Here is a 13,876-nt window from a genome sequence, read left to right on the forward strand (position 1 = left end):
AATATTTTTTTTAAACTATCCTGATCATGCAGACAAGAAAATATAAATATATTGTGTAGAGATTCTCATTAAGCTAAATGTATTGATTAATGTTGTAGTGTAAAGGGGCATAACTTCCATTGATTAAGGTGCATCTATTGTGCCGTATTATTGTGTCAAGGGACATTACTCCCATTGATTAATATGAATATATTGTGCCGTGTTAAAGTGTAAAAGGGACATAACTCCCATTGATCAAAACCACTAACGATAACTCCGCAGTGTGTAGTAGTCCTCCACGCCAGCAATTGACAAGGGGGGTAATTATCACCCGGCTGTCGTGGCCCATCCACCACAACACAGTCGCGAAAGTCATTTCCGTTATGTCATAATTAACATATTTGACATTCCAAAGTACACAGCAAACATCTTGTCTGCAACTAAAGCAATACATATACCCCCTCCTCCCCCCCCCCCTTTTCCGATGATTGGAAGAACCATTAGTATTGTCTGTCTTCCTTCTTTTTTGCCTGTGCGAATCTGAAGTACCCTTTAGGAAAACGGAAATTTCCGTTTCCGAAGATTGTCTAAACATGAAAACATTGGGGAACAGTGCGCTTGTGTTTGTAGTTTCTACTGTATGTACACGTTACACAACAACCAAAATAGTTACAGGATGTAAGTGTGCTTTGTCTCTGTGTAGCTCTGTGTGTTCGTTCCTTGTTCTGGAATAATACGGGAAAAACATAGTTGCCTTAGTATTTAGATGTCTCGCTACCTACTCCATACTGTATCTCTCTTTTTCACATGAAAATATTAGAGCTCTATGCACAGTGTGAGACTGCACCCAAAAGCACCATGCGTATTAATGGCCCCATTAGCCACTTACAAATAGACAGTTTCCCTTGGAAAATTTGGTGTTACATTAGCATAGGGGGCCGATAATAATTATCACATCCTACTTTTTCTTCGTCTGTTCCATTAAGAAGTTAAGAAATCGACTCGTTAAGTTTAGAAATCACCTCGTTAAGTTAAGATATCGACTCGTTAACCTATTGTCTTTAATGAGTAAAACACACCATGACCACACACACGTGAAGCACACCATAACTACACACAACCAGATCAAGTACTCATCATGCCCATAAATATTTAATCGTGTTTCTCTCAATTGAAACTGTACGACTCGCATCGTCCATATTAATCAATACCCCCACCCCCCCCTCCCTCCCCGTCCTTCTTTTCTTCTATAGACTAGACGATACTTTTTTTTATTAAATCTTAACAGATAACCAAAAACTTGAATGAAAACATAAAGATCAACGAAACGAATCTGATTCAGTTTCTTTTAATATGTAAACACGGGCTATTCCTGTGTATCTTCTTTATTTAACATTAAAATCACATCTAGAGATACGTGATCTAATTCTAGACGCTCTGATACGGCCGAGTCACTTTTAATCTTTTTCCACTTTGGGCAAGGTTCAGGAAAGAAATAAAAAAAAATAAAAAATCTTGATTCCTGAAAGACGCCCCCTCCTCCCACTACCACCCCCACACCCCACACACTTAGTCTCTCACAGCAAGGCGTCCTTGAACTTGGCGTAGTACCTCCCCCAGCACACATGCCCCCGACGTCCATGGTAATTAGTTTCCTAATTATTTTTATCCGAAGCGTTTGTTAATGCCCCGGGCCGGACTATTTAGTAGCGTGATTACTGGTAGACCAAAAATTGTACCTCGTACACGTCAGTACATAAAACGAGATTGCTGATACAGTAGATATTGTACCCAGTCCACGTCAGTACATAAAATGGTTTTGAGTATCTACTGTGATGAAAAAATAGCTACTCTAACGAAGACCTATTTTTGTGGATGAGTACTGACCTGTTAAATAATGCGTGTGAGTAATCAGTTTGATGGTTTCGTTTTTTTTATTTTTGAAGTGGGGGATGGGGGGGTGTATGAATGGCAAGGATATTTCTATTTTATTGAAAACAAAACATAACACATATCAATAGTCTACGTATTATTCGATTGGCTGAAATACCTGAAATACCCCCCCCCCCCCCCTTCCTTCCGCCGCATGTCCACGTTGTAAGATCTCAACTAATCTAAAAGTTTTACTTATCATCAGTTGTGTAGATCACTTGCTGTTTCTTCTCCGTGCACACACGCCTGAGAAGCGACGCGTCATCACCTGTGGAAGACATTCTTGCAGGCTGCTAGGCTCACAACAATGCGCGGTCATTAGGCTAGCCCGCCCCCACTAGACTTTAGGCTAACCCGCCCCCAATAGACATTAGGCTAGCCCGCCCCCAATAAATATTAGCCTAGGTTGTCTAAATTGTACATCAAGGTCTTAGACCGTCTCTGAACGTAACCTTGGCCTAGTTCTGTTGTAATACAAATCAACTTTGGTGCTATTACAATGTGCAAAACCTTAGCCGAGCCTGGCTACATGACATTAGTCTACCCCCCCCCCCCTCCCATCAATACAGCCTTTATATTATACACACTGTTTCTCTAGGAATGAAACGATACTTAGTCTAGTCCCATTCAATACATAAAGCACAATCCTTACAATATACACACTACTAGTATACACACGATAGTTTACTTAGCCTTAGTCTGGTACCCCTACAATACACATTAGCATATACCCCTCCAAACTACACATTAGTATTCGACTTGGTTCCTGTCGATAAAACCAACACTCACACACACACGCACACACACACACACACACCACACACACACACACACATACACGTTCCCTGGCTGCAGTGGATCGTGTTAAGTTATTGGCAAAACATAATTAAATCTATGCAAATGATGTACTTTAATTCCTTTGGAGCTTCAATCTGATTGCTCAGCCGTACAAATAGACGCTACGCCAGATTAAAGGGAAATAATTCACGGCATTTCTCCAGCGACATATTATTGAATGGGATTTCAACAGTCCTCTTGATACCAATCTTGAGATATTTTCTTTTTAAGTTTTCAAGATTTGAAATGACCTTGCAGTATCTTTAAAAAAATTATAGTGCATCTATTTAAGTTAAATGGAGGAACATGTAAGGCGAATGTTGTTTTGTCGATGATTTCTAGAGCGTCGATTTAGTAAAACTACCTCCCCTACCTCCCTCCAGTAAAACCAACCCCCTACCTCACTTCAGTAAAACCACCTCCCCTCCTCCCTCGAGTAAAACCACCTCCCCTCCTCCCCTCCAGTAAAACCACCTCCCCTCCTCCCTCGAGTAAAACCACCTCCCCTCCTCCCTCCAGTAAAACCACCTCCCCTCCTCCCTCCAGTAAAACCACCTCCCAGACCCTCAATCAATGAAGAGGAACAAAACCCTGGAACCAGAAATAGCAAGGGGGAGAGTACCCAGGTGATTCTGTACACCTTATCAAGCCAGGTGTAGACGGTGGGGATGTAGGGGGGAGGGGGGGGGTGCTATGGCTAATGGTGTGTCCATAAAACATAATAGTCGGCTCCACTATGGGGAACACACGCATTGGCCCAGTGGCGTCTATCACAGGGAGTCTCCATTTACCTCCCCCTTATCTCCGCCCACAGCATGAAAGAAAAAAAATATCTGAAGGTTATCTCCCATGAAAGTACAGTTCTCTCCCCTTTTTGACTTCTCCGTGGCTTAAAAATGAAGCTAGGCGTAACGCAGTTACGACAGGGGAAAAAAAAATAATAACACGATAAACTCATGTCTATAAATGATTCATACTTTTCGTGGGCGCGTCTTGCAAAGATTTCGTCGTAAGTCTAAGAAAATATATTTTTCTTTTTTTTTTAATATATGAATTTATGGGTGTTATTTTTTTTTTAATTTGTAGTACCACATACAAAACACATTTGAATAACTCTATCTTTAGCTGAAATTAATAAAGTAGTAGCCTTAACTATACAAGCTAAGTTACAGAAATATAAACTTTAACATTTGACTCATTCGACAAAAGGTTTTGATCGTGAAGATAAAAACGCATTCAAATACAAAATTAAAATAACAATAGCACATACGGAGATTTGTTTATTTTTTCGTCTAAATTCATTTTTAAAAAACCCACAACTTCAGTTACTTAAATAACTTCCGATAGATCTAAACTAATTTTCTAGCATCTTTATCTGATAAGAGCATTAAACCATACTTTTACTCTTATCAACTTTTCATCGGATTTTGTTTTTCACTCTATTGAGGAAAAATATTCCCATGATTGCAAAGCACTGATGCGACGAGTCTATGAACTTGCAACCCCCTGTTGTGTTGAAGTGGTTAATCCCGGCCGGCGATACCATCTTCAACGACGGAATAATTTGTGTCGAGAGTAGCGTGTATTGCGAAAAACTTTTTTTGTTTATGGATATTTTTCATCGTGTGCGTTCAAAAGAAAAGAAAACTTTTTTTATATTGAGATTTACATATTGTTATGTTATGATTCTTTAGACCATTTACATTTTGAAGAAAATGTCAAACGATAATCGTTATACGCCATTATTTCTTCGTCGGAAATTATTCCGATCTGAATGGGGACTCTTCCGGTCAACGATTTTATAAATCTGAATTTAATTAAGATAAAAAAAAAATGATTTCCCCCCAAAAAAATAAAAATAAAATAAAAACGAGGATGGTCGAGGTGGGTAGCGCGAGAGAGGAATGTACAATATATCTGGGATCAAATCTAGCTCGCTATCGCTTGACGCCCTAAGCCATCTCTCTCTAGCCTTAGACTTTTTCTTTTAGTTGGTACCATAATAGCAAGAAATATTTTGTTCCTCTGGCCCTATGTGCGGAAACATTTTCATTTTAAAATGTTTTCTTCCGGGTGACCGATATATAAAAAAAAGGGGGGGAGGGGAGGGGGGTGGAGGGGATGAAATAAGAAACGCTAAACCAATGTATAGCTTATCTTCATTACCAAAGGGGCATAACTCCTGTTATCAGTGATGATGGCCTGATGTCTCACTATAACTAGTCAGGGAGAACTTGTGGTGTAACAGCATCTGCAAACGTTTCCTACAAGGAAAGACCAGAAAAAAACAACAGTTACTATCGTTTTATTTTAAAGCTAGATTATTTTTTAACTTCATTTCGATATACGTTTTTCGTATCTCTACCAAGAATACAGAGTTCTTAAGCTTGGAACTTCTTAAACTTTTGGTCAAAAACTTTTTTGAACCAATTGAATTGCCTTGGATTTCTCAACACCTTCGCCTTCAATTCCTGGAGATACAACCGTGGCTTTTTCAAAGACCAAAAAGTATTTCCGACTGGAAAAATTAGCCGGTTTATAACTACAATATATCGGCTTCGCGATTACAGCTCCGAAATTCTACAGCTACAATATATCGGCTTCACGATTACAGCTCCGAAATTCTACAGCTACAATATATCGGCTTCACGATTACAGCTCCGAAATTCTACAGCTACAATATATCGGCTTCACGATTACAGCTCCGAAATTCTACAGCTACAATATATCGGCTTCACGATTACAGCTCCGAAATTCTACAGCTACAATATATCGGCTTCACGATTACAGCTCCGAAATTCTACAGCTACAATATATCGGCTTCACGATTACAGCTCCGAAATTCTACAGCTACAATATATCGGCTTCACGATTACAGCTCCGAAATTCTACAGCTACAATATATCGGCTTCACGATTACAGCTCCAAAATTCCAGCTCTAAGACTCCGGCTCCAAAACATTTCGGCGCCGCGGCCCAGATCTATTACATTCTCTTACGGACCTACCCTCTTACCCCCACCATCTCAACTTTAACCCCGACCCCCTAAAACCCCCACCCCGTCTTCCACTCCCCACCCCGTCTTCCACTCCCCACACAGACAAGAAATAAAACCTGAACCTTGAGAAGACTTTAGAGTGAAGATATCGCCTGGGACGCGTCAATCAGGACCCGATAGACCCTTCCCCTCACAACTTAACCCCACCCCCACCCCTAGTCTAACTCACCTCCACCCCCACCCCTAGCCTAACTCACCTCCACTTAAAACACAGCCCGTTAATTGGGGTGGACACATGTACTCGAGCTGTCAAAAACTGGAGGTGGGGTGGGAGGGTGATGTAGTCATAACGACATGCTTAGCATAGCCAGACCCAAGTTACAACTCCCCGGATACACCCCTCTTATGATTGGAACACCTACCTGGTTGAGATAATCTCCCTTTTAGAATGGGTGGTCGTTCTTTTTTCTATCGTGGAGGATCTGATGAAAATACTTCAAATACAAATAGTTAAAAATAAATAACTTGAACAAATGATTCATAAATAAAGGATCAACTGAAACGGAAATATATATATATATATATATATATATATATATATATATATATATATATATATATATATATATATATATATATACTAAACAACATGTATAAAATGTATTGTGAAATAGTTTTTGACATCAACAAACCCAGTTATTTTAAGGCTGCCCCACTTTTTATCCCACAGATTCAGATCGGCGCATAGCTCTGTCAAGGGCGTTAACCCAGCGGGCTCTCCGCCTCCTCCAGGACCCCACCGAGGTGACGTTCCTGAGCTCGGTCCGGCAGGAAGTGGGCAACACAGGCACCCTCTTGGCTTTCGCTTCAGACACCAACAGGTAAGCTGATTACATTTCTTACATGGTATGTAATTTACCATTGGTAAACTGCAAACGCTTCTTACAAGACTGGTAAACTGCTTGCTTGCTAGTTTTTCGTTTCAAATCGGTTCTTTACCGTTTGTAAAAAAGTAAATTTTTTAAATTGTTTCCCTTACCTCCAACTTCTAACAAAACCACCTCTAACAGTTGTTTACCTTACCTCCAACTTCTAACAAAACCACCTCTAACAGTTGTTTACCTTACCTCCAACTTCTAACAAAACCACCTCTAACAGTTGTTTCCATTACCTTCAACTTCTAACAAAACCACCTCTAAGAGTTGTTTCTCTTACATCCAACTTCTAACAAAACCACCTCTGACAGTTGTTTACCTTACCTCCAACTTCTAACAAAACCACCTCTGACAGTTGTTTACCTTACCTCCAACTTCTAACAAAACCACCTCTAACACTTGTTTCCCTTACCAACTGCATGTAAGTTGTTTAAACTTTACTGTCATACCACCTAGCTACTCGGTCGATTTGTTCCCAGCTATTTTTAAAGTCAAATTACAATTTTCTGAGCGAAGATGGCCTTACACTTGTCAAAGAGAAATATAATATTCCAGTTAATTTTCTTTCAAGTTGTGGAAAGAATGAGAAAATTACGATGAAGAATTGTGATGCCAAGAACTGTCTGACAATTCAAACTATGTTAATGAACTGATTAGAACAGCATCATACATTTAGCTTGAAAAATAATTTGATTGAAGTTAATTAAACAACAAATTCTTTTTTTTTTTATTAGTGAGTTGCCGTATATACCATTCTTAAAAGAGTCAGTTTGCCTTTTTTAAATGAGTAACAGTTTTATACCAATTAAATTAATAACTGTTAAATATTCCTTTGTTAAATTACTTTTTTCCTTAACAATCTAAACATTCTCGATGACGTTTTCAAAATAAATCATAAGCTATTTATTCCTCTTTAAGTAGACGCTTTGTTTCTGCCATTGTTTTCTTTTTAATCTCTATGTTTCCTATAATGACCTAATTCAGAATTCCCCTCACGAACTCTGTATTTCTATCACATGGGACCCGTGCTTGTTTTCCCCTTATGACTACTCACTCCTGTCATACGGGCACTCTTCCTGCTTGCAAGTTTTCATGTTATAACTCTATTCTTTTCTGTCATACTTGTGCCCTATATATTTCCACGTCTACCCCTTACAACTCTACTCCCTCCTGCCATTCTTGTCCCCTATAGAATTCTACGACTTCCCCTTACAACTACCTCCTACCATATTTGTACCAGAGGCGTAGCGACCCCTCCCGGCGCCAGGGGACAAACTTTCAATTTGGCGCCCCCCCCCCCCCCATATATTTTTTTTATATTTATAATTCAAAATAGCAGCTAAAATGAGCTTATTTTGGCACCCCTATGGTCGGCGCCTGGGGACATATGTACGCCCCTCCCACCCCCCACCCCCTTCGCTACGCCTCTGATTTGTACCCGCCATATTTGCACGTTCTCTACTCACTCCATGTTTTGACCTCCTGTCGCAGGTTCCTGGAGATAGAGAGCAATGGCCACCGGAACGAGCTCCGATTCCACTACACACACAACTCCCAGGTTCAACTGGAAACATTCCCCTACAGACTGGCCGACGGCAAGTGGCACAAGCTGGCCGTCTCGCTGGCCGGAGATCAAATCTCGGTCTTCGTCGACTGCAACAGGATATACCAGCGTGTGATTCCTACCTCTGACCGCACGGCGAGTGGGCCCTTGACCTTGTATATTGGTCAGCGTAACGGTCAACTGGCTTTATTCAGGGTGAGTAGGTTGGATCCGTTGTTTTTTTTTATGGATATGCGATATTTGTCTACACTAAAACGAGATGTTTTAACTTTGTTCAGCTTTAAAGTACACGATAAATATTTTTGGATTGTTTAAAACATCAACGAAAACGGTCATGATTTTAACTAATGATTGTTGATATACCTGACTAGTATCTACAGTTAAAACTACCCAAATAACCCGTGCCTTAGTTTTTTTAGAAACCGGTTATGCTGCATAGGGCTTCCAAAAGAAAAAAAAAACAAAAAGAAAACACCCGTACCTCACGCTACGACGGATACAAAGCTTAGAATAAACTAACTGACCCCCCCTCCCCACCATCTTACCCCCCTCCCACACACACACACACACAATGGAACTACAAATCCTATGCCAAGTAAAGACCCCGTGGTGTATGCAAGCAAATCTTGAACCCTATCAACCACAAAAAATTACAACATTTAAAGCTAGTTTACGAACATGAAGAATAAATTCCCACACTTCATTGAGAGTTCTAGGCTGTTTCTTCTCAACACATTTAAAAAAAAAAAAAAAACCTCATATATCGCCTCGGCCCGTGGGGAACGAAGCGAGACGACATTTTCCTACTGTACGTCAAGCGGATGTCTTTATATCTCCCTCAAGAGTTAGACATCCCGGCAAATGTATGAAGTCGATCAACTGGAGAAAATACGAGGGATATTACGCTCCGTCTACTCGATGCGGCTCTCGTGTCTATAGAGTTAAGAATCGTAGGAAGTTAAGGTTAAGGTCAGGCAGGGATTATTAAGGTCGATATCAAGATAGTCTTGGCGTGCTGTGTGAAAACGTGCTTTGTGACAGTTGTATTCTTTGGCTTCTTCAAATATTTACATTAGTATAGAATAGACTGTTATTAACAGTTTGAGAATACTTTGATGAAAAACGATCGTAGAAAATAGAATTATTTAAAGTATTTAATATTCATCTAATCCTATTTATCTAGGATAATATTGTATTAGTATAATATATTTAAAACATTAAGATTACTTTAGTTCTAAAGCTACTTCTAAAAACACCTCGTGGTAGAAGATGTTTTATTGGACGAACGAGTACAGTTTACGAAACAACAAATCGCTAAGTAGGATATCATCGAGATGTGCGTGCTCCGTTTGTACCGGACATGTAGCGTACCTACCTTTTTAGTCACGTGCAAATTATAACTGTACCGTGCTGTACCCTGCTGTACCGTGTTCAGCTGCACCACCCACAGGGACCCATACCATTTTAGCCCCTTCCCAAACACGACTGTACCCTACTGTACCGCGTTGGACCGTGTTGGATCGTCCCACCCCAATCGTTACATTAGCTCCTGTTTTAGCAACTAACTACACCCTACTGTACAATATAGTAGTCTTGTATCGCTGTACCACCCTATGTCACCACCCCCTACAACTTTGCCCCCCACCTACACACTACTGTACTAAACAGTACTGTGTTGTACCGTCTTGCACCACCCCACTCAGCCCACCCCCACCCCACACAATTTAGCCCTTACCCCCTCCCTTACACACTATTTTACTTATAATATCGTAATATATCGTGATGTATCATCTTGTACCACCCCACCCCCACATCCCCACCCCCACATCTTTACCCCCCTACCTATACACCAATGTACCTTACAGTAGTACTGTCAAGTACCGTCTTGTACCACCCCACCCCCCCCCCCCAAATCCCCACCCCACACATCTTACCCCCCCCTACCTACCTACACACGTGCCAAAACAATTTGGCAATGTTTGAGTCATCCCTCATCTTTTATTTTTAGACGTGCTCACGTTCATGTTCAAATATGAAACAATTGCTACGTTTAAAAAAAAAAACAATGAGCCATCATTTGCACGTGAATTGGTCCACGCCACTCACTGAATAGAGGCGTTGCTAGGCTACGAGGTGATAATGGGGGAAGGATCGTGTTAAAATCGTCATGCTACTATCTGTGTACGACGAAAATTACCTGTAGTGTAAAATAATTGACGGCTGTTTTAACTCGGTTCAGCTTTAAAGTACACGTGAAATACTTTTTTAACTTTTTAAAATATCAACGAAAATGGTAATGATTGTAGCTAATGATTGTTGATATATCTAACTAGTATCTAGAAAAACATGTACAGTTGAATCTAGCCTTCCAACATTTTATGTTTTTAAATTCAAATTTAGCTGAAAATCCCATTTGTAACAGGCTAATGTAAAACATTACAGGCGCATTTTGAGGACTACTAAAACACAGAATTGCCCAGCCCCAGAAATAAACTGAAATCATAATTTTGAATTCTCAAGACAAGAGTAGAATATAACGTTTCCATTTTGTTGTAAAACTCTATTAAGTTAACACTGGCGTAATTTATAATATAATAATATAGCATATGAATTATTCGAGGTACTATAAATACATTTTGCTTTGCTGTTTATTTATCTAAATAAAACTAAACAAGAATACGTATACAGTGTATTAAGTAAGCGTTTAACGGGATAGCCTATAATAAACATATACATACAAAAGTTTAGGGGCGTGTACCGTATTAAACCTAAAAAAGGGTTCTCCGTCAAAGCAAAAAACAAAAAACCTAATGAAAACCATGCTCTAATGTTGCGGCTAGCATTTAACGACCCCAACAATCAAACTTTTAAAAAAAAGTCTATTAACAATCATGCTACTAGGTAGAGGCTAGCATTTAATGACCCCAGCAATCAAACCTAAAAACAAACCTAAAAACAAGAATAAATTTTAAAAACCATGCTCCTAGGGTCGAGGCTAACAGTTAACAACCCCAGCAATCAAACCTAAAAACAAACCTAAAAACAAGTCTGTCAACCCCTTTAAAAAACCTTAAAACCATGCTACTAGGTCGAGGCTAGCTTGTTACACAGCAAGTAATCAATCAACAAGGCTGAAAAAACGCCAACCGCCGAGCTAAAACGTTAGCTCGCAGTGGAGTGCTCGTCTTCCAAGTGAGGTCAGAATGTCGCAACTCTTCAGGGGGGGGGGGGGTATTGATATTTTGACTGGGATGTGCAGTCATTCCTACAAGTTGGTATCCTGGGAGAGATTCACTTCAAATAGGTGGCTTTGTTATGTTGTGTATGTGCGTATGTAAGTGTCGGTGTGTTTGTCTGTGCGTGTGTGTCTGAGTGTATTTTCAATAACCAATAAACAGGCTTTGTCACAAAAGTCATCAATATAAATTATCGTGTTTGGAAGTCGTTGAAAAAAAGTTTCAGAAAAAAAAGTGTATTAAAGCAAAAATTTTAAAATGTACATTTTCAAATTGACAGGGGGCGCTGCAAGATGTGAAGATAGTGACACAATCACACGGGTACTTGTTGCAGTGTTCTCCACAAGATACAGGTCAGTTCTCGGCACTTTTGCTTGGCACTTTTGTTCTAAAATTGTGGTCCAATTGATACACTATAGAACACTACTTTTGTTAAAGAAAGTATATATTTTCATGTCCAGAATAATCAATAAATGACCATGTTGAATGTAGTTTACACACTGATGTTTACTAAAATGGTAAAGGTACCATTAGCTTGATCATATCTGTTTGGATTAAATTGAATGTTGCTACTTGTTCCAGAGTGTGCGACATGTGGCAAGTTCCAGGATCTGGAACAACGGGTCAAGGAGATGTCGCTGATGTACACAGAGCTTAAGCAGAAGGTGAGTTATCACAAACTTTTTTTTCAAACTTGTGTTGCAAACTTTGTCCCAAAGTTTTTTCTCAAGCTTTTGTCCCAAACTTGTGTTGCAAACTTTTGGGCCAAACTTTTGTCTTTAACTTTTGTCCCTAACTTTTGTACCAAACATTTAACCCAAACTTTTGTCCCAAACTTTTGTCCCTAACTTTTGTCCCTAACTTTTGTACCAAACTTTTGTCCTGAACTTTTGTCCCAGTTTTTATAAACACTACATACTGTATACATTACCCCCAAGGTCGATAAAGACTATATCTTGTCTATGCATTGTCCAAATTATTACCTTGCAATTATCAGTTCTTTAATCTAGTCAGCTAACTTAACCTTGTGAAAATAAGTTTAGCATAGACAGAAACCAAAAATACTCCTAGAACTAGTAGATCGAACCGGGAATCTCATTAAGCAGAGAGTTCGAATCCAAGCCATATAGTTTCACCCCCCCCCATGTATTCCCCACACCAGCTAGAGGTGTGGAGTGTGGGAGGTGATGAACCAACGGTGTGTGTTGTCGCTGTAAAATTCATCAAGCCTCTAAGATTACCCACCCTTCGTTCCTCTAATTCAGCATCAGCAAGTAACGCTATTAAATACTTCTACAAACAACTAACGCTCCGCCTCGATCAAGACATTTTGTTTTATACTTAACGACACTAAGAAATTGAAAACAATCTTGTACTCATCCCATTTACAATAAGTGTTCTGAAAGAAGATTTTTTTTTTCCTCTATTCTCCTTGACCCCGCTGAATATAATGAAATTTACTCCGTTCTTTTGATACGTTCGCTGCTAAGTATTAGTCGACCACCTAGAGAGGCTTTGTCTTTGAACTCATTGTGCAAGGGATATGGGGATGGTGCATTAGCTGCTTGGCTGGCTGCCCAGATGAGGAAAGCAAGTCATTTGTCGATAATAAGTTAGATGCATCGCGCCTGTACCTCGGCTTAGTAGAGTTTTGTTGTTTTTAATGTCGGAGCAAAATGTGATGCTAATTGTTAGTTTGTGAGGTTGGGTTACGCCGAGCAAATCATCAACACTAGGAAAATCTATAGCGAGATCGTGACTACATAGATTGTTTCGTGGTATCGAAAACAGTCAATCCCAATTTTTAAAATCGTGTTTAACTTGGATTTTTTTTATGAAGAAACAAACTGCGTTCCTATTTATAGCTAGATCGTTAAAAGCTGAAGACCTTATACACTTAAGTAGCTAGACTGAAATGTTTTTTTTAATAAAACTAAGTACCTTGATTTTTCATGCTTAACTACAAGTTCAATGTTTGTATCGAACTCATTCATGTGTGAAATAGAACTTAATTTTCTGATCTCTCTTACCCGCATATAATATATGTCCCAACCACCCACATATAACATGTCCCAACCACCCACATATAATATATGTCACAACCACCCACATATAACACCCCCGACTCTCTTACACAGCTGATGAAAGCCGAAGAGCGGTTGTCTGGCCTGGAACAGTGCGAATGTTTAAAATATTGTCACGTCAACGGCACACAGAGGCAGGACGGTGAGACGTGGAAGAAAGATACCTGCAACAGGTGTATGTGTAAGGTGAGTCTGCTCTAACTTACCCAAGACTTGAAAGAAACCAGGTTCAAAACCCAGTTAGACATGGCTCATGGTTACCGTGTATTTAAGCTTTATTGTTTAATTTTTTTTTTTAAACTGCAAATGTGC

General features: G+C 39.6%; 1 protein-coding gene across 1 annotated transcript in view; it reads left to right on the forward strand.

Moving 5' to 3' along the window:
• LOC131929364 (protein kinase C-binding protein NELL1) overlaps positions 1 to 13,876 on the forward strand; it is a 159,738-nt gene that overhangs the window by 41,010 nt on the left and 104,852 nt on the right. Inside the window, exons 4-8 of the mRNA XM_059285505.1 lie at positions 6,476 to 6,626; positions 8,172 to 8,439; positions 11,761 to 11,833; positions 12,063 to 12,145; positions 13,619 to 13,750. Of these exons, the coding sequence (XP_059141488.1) occupies positions 6,476 to 6,626; positions 8,172 to 8,439; positions 11,761 to 11,833; positions 12,063 to 12,145; positions 13,619 to 13,750 (707 nt within the window). The remainder of the gene's footprint in view (positions 1 to 6,475; positions 6,627 to 8,171; positions 8,440 to 11,760; positions 11,834 to 12,062; positions 12,146 to 13,618; positions 13,751 to 13,876) is intronic.

The sequence above is a fragment of the Physella acuta genome, unplaced genomic scaffold, assembly GCF_028476545.2.
Source record: "Physella acuta isolate Inbredline_101_S28 unplaced genomic scaffold, ASM2847654v3 ptg001619l, whole genome shotgun sequence".
Taxonomy (NCBI): domain Eukaryota; kingdom Metazoa; phylum Mollusca; class Gastropoda; family Physidae; genus Physella; species Physella acuta.